This window comes from Phyllostomus discolor, chromosome 1 (assembly GCF_004126475.2).
Source record: "Phyllostomus discolor isolate MPI-MPIP mPhyDis1 chromosome 1, mPhyDis1.pri.v3, whole genome shotgun sequence".
Taxonomy (NCBI): domain Eukaryota; kingdom Metazoa; phylum Chordata; class Mammalia; order Chiroptera; family Phyllostomidae; genus Phyllostomus; species Phyllostomus discolor.
The window spans coordinates 47,370,073-47,381,437 of NC_040903.2; the positions used below are offsets into that span (position 1 = coordinate 47,370,073).

The following is an 11,365-nucleotide window of genomic DNA, read 5'->3' on the forward strand; positions in this document are numbered from 1 at the left end:
CGGCCGGGATTCCTTACCTGTCACGTCGGCCGAAGGAAAATTTCACTTTCGACTCAACAACATACGACCCCAGATTTGACAGGTTTCAGTAATTCCAGCTCGACGACAACCGAACAGCCGCCGAGCCAAAACACACACACTATCCGGATCCTCTCTAGCCTGCAGGGCCGGGCCTCGACCACGTGGGTGATTAGGGTCAGCGACGGCGGTCTGCAAGGGGAGGGTGTAGGAGGCGTGTCCCAGAGGAAGGAGGCGGTGCCTGGCCAGTGGGCGGGACTTGAGAGGACCCGGGCAAGGGCCTCCTCTCTCCTGCTCTTTGCCTTTACCTTCGCCCTTCAAGCCGCCACGTAACGCCACGTATTCGCGCGTGCGCATCTCGACTGCTAGTGTTTCCGGGCTTAGGGGGCTGGAGCGGCCGCCGAGTAGGAGGTGGTGGTGACGGCGGCCGCTGAGTGTGAAGTGCAAGATCTAGGGTCAGTCCCTGCGGAGGACAGGGGAAGTTATTCTTTCTTTTACGAAGGGGCTGGTAGAGCCAGTCGCTCAACGACAAGATGAATTTCCTCCGCGGGGTAATGGGGGGTCAGAGTGCCGGACCACAGCACACAGAAGCCGAGACGGTGAGAGGAGCGGCGGGTCCGGGACTTGGGAAGGGTCCGGGCAGGAAGGGGGACGGAGAACTCCCGCGCCCCACGGTGGGGCCACATGCTGCCTCTCCCTTTGCCTCCCTTTTTCTCCTGAGACCCCCGAGTTATTTCCTTACGCCCCCCAACACAGTCCCCACCGCGTCGGCTCGGCCCTGCTGACTGCAGACGCGTCCCCAAGCTCCGCAGGCCTCGCGAGGAGGGTGGTCTGTGGATGGTACCGCCCGGGAAGGGATTGATACAGGGCAAAGGTGGTCTGACCAGTCTCCCACGCCCCTGGAGGCCACGGGCCTCTTCCTTCTCTTTTGCGAGTGTCTCCACTGGCGGAGAACAGCCTGAAGTCCTGCTCCCTCTCTCGCCGTCTGGAATGGGGCATTGGGGTTTAAAACCCAGCTGTTAATGAGAGCGTGTGGGTAAGAATAAAAAGATAGTTTAGGGCACAGAGCCACCTGCTCCTGTCGCATCAACTGGAGGATGGATGGTCTTCTGCCAGGTGTTATCAGTTCGGATCCCCGTTTTACGGGCTTACGCAAGTATATGACATTTGGGAGCTACTTTGACGTTGTAGGGATCTTTAGCTCTCAAATTGCTTTGCAGGACACATCTCCCGCTTTCCCTTCCACCCACCCCATTTAGAGTCTGAATTCGTGGTAACAGGATTTTCGACATCATGTTAGAAAAATTCTTAGCCACTGAAAACAGTCTGATAGGTGGTTCAATTTTGTGTTTACGATAAATTTTGTGACTTTTGGTAGTGTCTATTAGAAGTAAGTGTGTATGACTTTTCAAAAATAAACATTTTATGTTAGGTTTACAGAAAATTGACAAAGTATGACATTTCAAAGGCAACTTTGGGTAGTATTCATACACATAACTGGAATGTCTGTGAACATAAATACCATATTCTGTGTTACCGGGATCCTAAAGGGTAATAATAACTTTTAATTGCCAAGCTCTGACCTTGTGCTAGGAACTGTGCTGAATTCTTAAATCCACATTCCCCTTTAATCCTTAACCACCCTGTCAGATAGGTGATAGAATCCTCATTTTATAAATGAAAAATTGAGGTTGAGAGAGGTGAGGTAACTTGGCCAAGGTCACACTGCTAGTAATAGAGCCAGGGTTCAACCAAGGTTTGCTTTATTCAGAGCCTAGGCTTTATTGCTGGTACCCATAGTTTAAAAGTCACCTGGGAATTTTGTAAATTTATATAATATTAAGCATAACCTCACAGATCTGGGTTAGAACTGTTTAAAGCAGAAGTTTAAAGACGGTGAATCTTTTTCCCTTCATTTGAAAATCAGGAGATTTCATCCCCTAATATGCAACTGATCTTTGGCTTCTCTTATTATAAGTTCCCACATGGCTATAAGGCAACTGAGCTGCCCTGTTAGAAGATCATGCCTGTCCTCATTAACATAGTCACAGTCACAGCCTACCTCTTCAGCTTGTCTTTTTTCTTCATCTGATATATTTGCTTTTGTTTGGGGCACTGACTTGAAGTGTGGTTTACTACAACTTGCTTTGGAGTTACACCTTGATTTGAATTCTTGTCTTCCACCCCTAATGGATTGGACAGGTAAAAGATACCCTATTTGTTAAAGAAGGTAAATGCCTGTTCTTATGGGTATAACGAGGATTAAGTGAAATGAGAAATAGAGCCTGACATTTAGTGTGTGCTCAGTAAAGCATAGTTTTTATTACATGTTTTTTGGGGAAGAATATTCTTTTTTCTTGTTAGAGTTAGAAGGTGGCGTAAAATTGAGTATAGGATTTTAAAGCTGGAAGGCCCTTTGCAGCTCTTGCAAGTTGATCCCCCCCCCCCCCCCCCCCCCCCCCGCCGCCGCCTCAGTTTGCAGGTTAGGAGACTGAGGCCTAGAGCACCCAAACAACCTGCACAGTATTTCAGAGCTGAGACTGGAACACTTTCATCTTGCCATAGTGAATGGAACAGCATACTTTTTATATCAGATTTCAAAACGAGTTTCATTGACCACATCAAACTGTTCACGGTTTAGAGTCAAAAATGTTTAAATTTTATTTCTCTTTTTTAATTTAGGTAGAAAAAGGCACTGGTTCCTGATGATTAAAGCCTCCTAACTCTTGACATACTTTGTTGGGTGCAAATTATTTTTACTAATTATAATAAAAGTGCTACTCATTTTTTTGAATGCATGCACAGGCTTAGGCTTAATTTTCCATCTACCTTCCAATTAATGCCTTTTTAAAAGCTAGTTTTTTGAAAATCCCAAGACAGGTGTTAACTACATTTGATGATAAATCATAGGGAAGTTTTCCCTTGGCAAGTTGTATCTCAAGGCATGAAAGTTGGCTAAAGTACACAGAAGTATGCAGAGTTAACATGCTGTTAGGGCATTTCTTTTTGGATCAAATTTTGATCAGCTGGCTTAAAAAGCCAATATAGACAGCTGTACTTTCTTTTAATAAAAATTGAGTGTGTGTTTAAATTTAGACATAGCTTTGGTCTTGTCAAGCACATTTTATAGTAGTGTCATAACTGGTATGTATTTTCTCTCTTGACTCTCTTGCAATAAATGTCAGAGAATAATGATTTGTGTTTCATCACTTCTATATCCAACCAAAGATGTCTCATATTTTTAAGCAGTATCTATTGAAAATGACACGGCTTTTTAAAAAAGTTAATCAGATTATTTATGGTGGTTCTAAAAAACTAGTATCACTTAAATTTTACATACTTTGGTATTACCAAAGTGTGTTCCAAAGAAAGTAAGTAGAAGTAGTAGAAGGAATTTTGTTACCAAAGACATATGCTGTCTGATGATCAAAAATGGCACAAAAAACAATATTTATACAAGATTTATTAAACAAGCACTATGTTATGTTTTCAAGTATTTTCAAGATGGAATTATAAAATAAGTTGTTTGCTAAATTTACTTGACAAGATCCTTCCCTTCCCCCATCCCACAAAATTGCGGATATAGTGTTCTGATGAACATACTTAGGGAAAAATTGTCCTAGAGGATATATTTTTAAAGGAATACTACATTTAGAAGTTCTTAATTATCATCAGCATTATTGAGTTCATGAAATATTTCCCTTTGAATACCTGAAAGATAAAATTAGTCCTGATGCTTTAATGATTTAAGAAATAATGATAATTACCCTTGAATCTGATTATCTTTTAGGAAAGAATAGAAGAATTTCTTACATAGTTGTTAATAGCAAATACTATTTCTCTCTTTTTATTTATTTACCTCCTGTTACTTATACTACTTTGTCTTTTTGTTGCCTGTCATGGATTTCAGACAAGGCATACTTATTTATTATACCTCAGACAGAAGTGTCATAAGCATTTTTTGCATAAAAAGTTACCTTTAATTTGAAAACTTATGGTATTAGACTTTGAGTGCAGCATTTGTGATAGGTTATTTGGTAGACAAGTTTCATTGTTATGCCTTGCTTACAAAGGATGTGTTTTTGGAAAGCATCATTAATTTCTTAGAGAAAGCATGGAGAATAAATGAAGCAGTATGTTACCTAGTTTGACTTACTGGTAATTGCAATGGAAATAGGTTGTGTTAGAGTCATTGTATTTATCTTCAGAGAGGCTGGTATTTGACTTTGTAATGTTCCCACTTTTTTTTAATACAGATATCTATTTCATTAAAAAAATTATAAACAGGTACATTGCAGGGTCATCTTAGAAACTGACAAGAATGAAATATATTGGAAAAATTTTACAAATCTTTGTAGGTCATTGTTCAATGTTTGTACTTGTTATTTGAGATTTTTCCTTTTCATTGATAGTTACTGTATATTATATTCATGATACTAGGCTACATGATTTTATTTGCAGAGCCCTAGCGCAGTGATTTGAACAATTCTTAAACAGATGCCATAGTAAAGACTGAATGTATTGCATTTAATATTGGTTTATTTTCCTAAGAAGTAACTTGACATGCAGTCTATTGAGGAAACTAAAATAACTTTTGATCACTTTTCTTAAAATGTGTCCACTTTTCTTTTAAATTACAATAATTTAGGTAATCCGAAGATGACTGGCTTTTACTTTTATTTATTTATTTTTGGGGGGTCAAATCTCAAGTATAGAGTTCAATTTAAAACAAATTAAATCTCTGGCCCTTTTTTAACAAAATATTTATTTATTTTTAGGGAGGGGGGAAAGGAAAGAGAGAGAAGGAGAGCAACATCAATGTGTGGTTGCCTCTCTCGTGCCCCTCAATGGGGACCTGGCCTGCAACCCAGGCGTATACCCTGACAGGGAATCGAACCAGTGATGCTTTGGTTCACAGGCTGGTACTCAATCCACTGAGCCACACCAGCCAGGGTAAATCTCTGGCCCTTTCTTATATCCTAAAACAGTAATATTTATTATTCCATTTAAACAATATAAATGAATTGACTGTTGATTAACATGAATTATTTTAGTCCTAGAGGAACCAGTCATGGAAGGGAAAGTTCTCTTCAAGGAAGGTAACATTATGTGTTAAGTTTCATAAAGGCAAAGTTATATCATCAAATAAATTGGTATTAGAGTTTGATAAATATTTGTTGAATAAATGACTGAGCCTTGACTAGGTAGTTCATTTGGTTAAGAGCATCATCCTAATACACTAAGGTTGAGGGTTTGATTCCCAGCCAGAGCACATATTAAAAGCAACCAGTGAATGCATAAATAAGTGGAACAGCAAATTGATGTTTCTCTTTCTCTCTTCCCCTTCCCTCTCTCTCTAAAATCAGTAAACAGAATAAGTGACTGAATGGTTGAATTAAATCTCTTAAGTTAAAATTCCTGCCTTCATTTTTACATATCAGTTAAATAGTTACTGAATACTAAAAAAATATGTATTTATATCTGGAATTGTAAGAAAATACTGCAAACTACATTATATGAGTACCTGTTAAAATTTTTTAAAAGATTTTACTTATTTTTAGAGCGAGTTTGAGTAGGGTAGAAGAGAGAGAGACAGAAACATTGATGTGAGAGAGAAACATCGATCAGTTGCCTCTCGTAATTGCCTGACTGGGGTCCAAACATGTTATCCAACCATGTGGCCTGACCGGAAATCAAACCTTTCACCCTTTCGTTTTGCCGGATGATGCCCAATCAATTAAGCTGTCAGGGCAGTGTCTGTCAAATTTTAAATATTCCTTCAGCATTCTAGTTTTACAGCACCTTCTCTTTCTTCCTTTTTACTTTTCAGTGGTTTTTCACTTTCACATTCCTCATCTCACTTTTTGCTTTCCTAGTCTTTCTTATTCCTTTGGTTCTCTTTTGGTCTCCTTTGTGTTTCACTTTTTTAACAAATTGAATCTTGATTGTATTTTTTTCCCATTACCATTTAGTCCCCTAACACCTCCACCCCCAGCTGTGTATCACTTACTAAAATAATAAGTGGCGCCATTGGGTAGCAGAATAAACAACCATTAAAGTCAGGTTATTAAGTTGTAATTTTGATTATGAATTACAATTTACCAGTTGTTAGTGGGATTATTTGCCCTTTTCATATTTATCTTGATAAGTGGAATTATAAATCTTACATGGGAATTACTGAAAACAAAGAAGAGTTCTGATACATAATCACCTGCACACAATGTTATACCCATTATTTGATTAATAGGACTTCATTTTTTTAATTATACAAAGTAGCAAGTAATACTGGTAAAGTTTAAGTCCCTTGGACTCCCATCTCCAATTTCAGTTCTTATTAAAAAAGGAACAGGGTATAAATCTTTTCAGACCTTTATGCATAATCATACATTTGTGCAATATGGAATCACATATTTGTATGAGGATATTTATCCCTTTTTCATAAATGATATAGTGTTTATGGTTTTCTATAGCTCATCTTTTTTGTTGATGGATATCTCTTAGAGAACTTTGCATGTCAAAACATGGAGCTACTTTATTAGAAATTACTTAAAATATCAGATTTTTTGTTATTTTTGTTAATTATACTACACTGCCTTCTAATAGACTGTAAAAGCTCTTTATAAAAGGTTCTATGTCTAATTCATCATTGTCTTTATTTCTCACAGCACTTTATACCTAGTTAGTATAATATGAGTTGGTTGAAGAGCTGCTATCTTTTTTTTCTTTTTTAATCCTCACCTGAGGATATGTTTATTGATTTTAGAAAGAGGAAGTTGGGTGGGGGGTGAGAAGAACATCTAGGTAAAAGAGAAACATCTATCTGTTACCTCCCACATGTGCTGTAGCTGGGGATCAAATCCACAGCCTAGGTATGTACTGTGACCAGGGGTTGAACCCACAACCTTTTGGTGTACCAGACAACACTCCAACCAAGCGACCTGGCCAGGACTAGTTGAAGAAATGCTGTCTCTTGAGTTTTCCTTGTTATCCTTTTCTGGTCCCTCTAAATAAAACTAACTCTGGATTAAATTTTACTCAAAAATACCTTTTTCTCTTTAAACCTGCTTTTTGTTGATACATAGTATTCTGTTGCTTAATGCAAGAGTCACAGACTCAAATTTTAACACTGTCATTTGGATAATAGCATTGTTCAATGAAGCAGGTTGGATTAGAGAAGAGAGCAGAGGTCTGGGATGAAACTGGAGCCTGCATATCCTGACTTGAGAGTGTAGCTGGTACTCAAAGCCAGCCAGTTGTTGCCTCCAGGAATGTAGGCCGAGAGATAAAATTTAAGCAAGTGATTAAGCACTCAAGCTGCTTGCCTTTGAATGCCATCCCACCACTTACTAGTTTTGTGAACTAGGCATCCACTGTGACTGTTTCTCAGATTTAAAATGCAGATAGTAAAATAGTGTTTATCAAATAGGGTTTTTTTTTTTGAAGATTAATATAATTAAAAATATAACAAATTTAAGAACACAACTGGCACATACTAAGTGCTATATATTCCAGATTTTAATGATTCTTAGATGCACATTTGCATTTAAAGGTCTTTGAAATCAGGTGGTATCTTGTCATTATAATTGGCACTATTTTTTTGTTTTTGGTGATACATTAAGAAATGGTGGATCTTATAAGTGATGGCTTCTTAAGTTGTGTGAAATACAGTGTGAGCTATTACTTATCAAGCTGATTTTTTTCAACAAAAGGTGGAAATCTTTATATGAAATCTTTAGATTTTGAAATGTTGGCTTAAAAATTATTTTAAACACTGCATTACCATGTTCCCCTACTTACCAAAAATATCTTGCAGTCCCTGTGTAGTTTGCAACAGGTACTCAGACCAGCATTTCTCTGCATGGGAAGCAGTGTAGGATGGTAGAAAAAATGTGGGCCTTGGAGTACTAGATCTGAAGACTGGTTAGAATCTGAACTGTGCCACCAAATAGGCAGTGCGTTTTTCAGTTCATTGCTTATTTCTTCTTTTTTTAAAAAATGTTTTGATATTTATGCTATTACAATTGTCCTATTTCCCTCCCTTCGCCACCCTCACCCAGAGTGCCCCTCTCATTGCTTATTTCTGAGCCTAATTTTGTCTTCTGTAAAATTAGTTTATTAGTTTAGATATTGGGTTAGCTGCTGGAACTGAGGCCAGAAAACAGAGGTCTAACCAAGACAAAAGTCAGGCTTTCTCCACTAAATGCCAGTTAGAAGGGTATCCCTAGGGTAGGGTAGTTCTGCTCTCAGAGGAGTCCAGGTAGGTACCTAGGTGCTGCTTTTAATGTTGCTCTGACATCCCTAGGGTGCTGCCCTTATGTGAATTGTTAAAGATGCCCCATTGAACCAGATTCAGGCTCCAGGCTGAGGGAATGAGGAAGAGGAGTGAAGAACAATTAGCTTCCTTCTAAGAGCATGACCTGGAAGCCCCTGCCTACATGTAAGGAAAGCTTGGAAAGTAGTCTAGGTGGACAACTGTGTGCCAGCTGAAACATGTATGGTTCTGATCACTAAAAGGAAGAATGAATGGAAAAAGAGGTACAACTGTACTACACTGAGTTGGTTTTTCAAGTAAGGAATAAATGAAATAATGGTCTTGAGACCTATAATTTCTGAATGTAAGTTACATACTTGTGTGCTGCAAAATTTTTTCTCATTAAACACCAACTGAAAAATATAGACCCGTGTTTGGCTATATAATGTTGGAAATATGTATATATGTTTTTCTTTCATTTGGCTTCAGTTGTCTGTAAAGAGTAGCAACATAGCACTTTATTATGGAGAGATCACTTATCCAGAAGCTTCAACCATCAGGAATATTATCAGGAGGTAATAAGGCTTTCACATAGCAAAGCAGAAATTGCCATGTTTATGTACCCAATCTTGATTTCAAACCCAAGTAATTTTTGGTTGTAGCCATATTACTATCTTGCTCAATTATCATATCTCTTAGTAACAAATCAAAATCTTCAAAATTTAAATAATCTGTCAGAAACATAAATGATGGAAATGACAGCCACAACCTAATAGAATAGAAGAATGATACAAAAAAGTCATAAAAATGTTGGTAATAAAGTTCATTAATATTTGAGTATTTGTAGGTACCAGGTACTATGCAGAAACTTTTATATTCATTACTTCATTTAATGCCTAAAATATCCCTATATATGATATTGGCGAGGACTTAGGTTTAAATCTAACAAAGCTTATAAGATGCGGTTCTTTGTTTAAGAAGACAGAGAAGCTTGTAATTAGTTTTAGGTTACTATCAGGTATCATTAAAATGAAAAGACCATTTTGGTACCTGACAGAAAGTATCTGAAATAGCTCAGTCATGATTCTGGATAAGTAAGTTGTATTCAATTTTGACTCTCATTGGTTTCCAGTATGGTTGACTGATTTGAGTTTAATTGTCTAAAGTCACTAGAGAAAAAGTTCTAATGAAAATCCCCAGTTGGGAATAATATGTACATGCCAATAACACCCAAGTTTAAGAGATAAAATGCATGTTTACATTTCTAAAAATAGTCTCAATACACACTCAAACTTGAGAATGAATGGATTTTATTTCTGTAAGTATAAATAGTATACTTTAAATTGTGATTAATTTTAATATATTTAAGATACACTTTTTTAAATCCTCACCTGAGGACATGCTTATTGATTTGGGAAGGGAAGGGGGTGGGGAGAAACATCCATGTGAGGGTGAAACATCAATCAATCCCTGGTCGGGGCCAAACCCACAGCCTAGGCATGTGTCCTGACTGGGAATAGAACCAATGAGCTTTCAGTTTGCAGGATGGCACTCCAACCAGCTAAGCCACACTGGCCAGGGAAGGGAAGGTACATTGTGTAATTACCTTAAAAAAATTGTGATCAATCATCATTCCCAGAAACAACAGGCATTTAAAATTATTATAAAAGGAAATGCTCATATTTGCCTGTGCAAGCTCCTGTGGCCAGAGACCATAGCTGTTTTGGGTAGCACAAGAACAAAGATACATGTGTAATCAATGTGTTTGAGTAATAACTGAATTATAATCTTAAAAATTTGTGCTTTATCCTGTAAGCAACAAGGAGCCAATTGAAGATATTTTTATTATAGTAGTTTATTTTTATCAATGAAGAGCTGATTTTATATTGTTTTGATCAATGGAATGAAAATAGCATCTTTGGGAGTGGGGGCATGTATGGAGTAGGGGTAAGCAATGGGGGAAAAGGCGGAACAACTGTGACCGAACAATACATATTTTTAGAAAAAGGTATTTTCAGACAAAAGAAATAACAGTACAGAACCTGTAACACAGTAGTTCATTTTAGCTGCCCTGTAACAATTATACTTAAAACTAACACTGTCTCTAGCTTTGACACTCTACCAGTATTCTCATGGATAGGAATAACTGGAATTTTAACTTCCAATGGACTCTCAATCCTATACTCTACCATGAAACTAAGCCCAAATAAAAGGTTTTAAAAGAAAGAAAAAGAAAGAAAGAAAGAAAAGAAAAGAAAAGAAAAGAAAAGAAAAGAAAAGAAAAGAAAAAAGAAAGGAAGAAAGAAGGATTTGGTCAGTCATGAAAATCATAGAAATTCCAGTAAAACATAAACCATTTCACTTTATTTCATTACTGCTCTTTTCTGCTTATAAAGGTAATAACTTATTATCATAATTCAAACATCAGAAGTAATGTAGGAAATGAACATTTCCAGCTACCCCCTAAAAGATAGTATGGTACATAGTCTTTTTTTTTAAAGATTTTATTTATTTATTTTTAGAGAGAGGGGAAGGGAGGGAAAAAGGCAGAGAAACAACAATGTGTGGTTGCCTCTCAAGTGCCCCCCACTGAGGAACTGGCCAGCAACCCAGACATGTACCCCCACCCGGAATCAAACTGGTGACCCTTTGATTTGCAGGTTGGCACTCAATCCACTGAGCAACACCACCTAGGGCAGTATGGTGCATAATCTTGATTTTTTCAATATATATTCTAATACGTTGTTATTAATATAGTTTTAAACCAAAATGAGCTTATGTTAAGCTTGGTATTTATAGTTTTCTTTTTTCAGTGACTATATCTTGAACATCTTTTTAGTATATATAGATCTGCTTCATTAAACTCAATCAGCTGTATAGTTTACAGGGTGGGACAAAAGTAGGTTTACTGTTGTGAGTACACAAAACAGTTTATTCTTGTATTATTTACTAATTATTGTATTATTTTTATAAAAACAATTGTATATCTACTTTTGTCCCATCCTATATGTGTACCGTGTGTTAGTTCACTGCTCTCTGACTGATAGATTAACCTTTAGATTTTTTAATTAAATAAACAGTAGAAATTTATTACTC

At 37.3% G+C, this 11,365-nt stretch overlaps 2 protein-coding genes across 5 annotated transcripts in view; one reads left to right on the top strand and one right to left on the bottom strand.

Moving 5' to 3' along the window:
* The window catches only part of G3BP2 (G3BP stress granule assembly factor 2), an 82,906-nt gene extending 82,580 nt beyond the window's left edge, over positions 1 to 326 (bottom strand). The window contains exon 1 of the mRNA XM_028508261.2: positions 18 to 326. The gene's annotated coding sequence lies outside the window, so the exon portion shown is untranslated. The remainder of the gene's footprint in view (positions 1 to 17) is intronic.
* Positions 327 to 359: 33 nt separating this feature from the next.
* Positions 360 to 11,365, top strand: part of USO1 (USO1 vesicle transport factor) — a 68,668-nt gene continuing 57,662 nt past the window's right edge. For 2 of the 4 annotated variants that reach the window (XM_036022223.1, XM_028508256.2), the window contains exon 1: positions 371 to 617. In XM_036022223.1, coding sequence (XP_035878116.1) covers positions 552 to 617 — 66 coding nt within the window. In that variant the 5' untranslated portion in view covers positions 371 to 551. Of the gene's footprint in view, positions 618 to 11,365 lie in introns of all 4 variants that reach the window. The other 2 variants (XM_028508257.2, XM_028508258.2) reach the window with 2 other exon arrangements.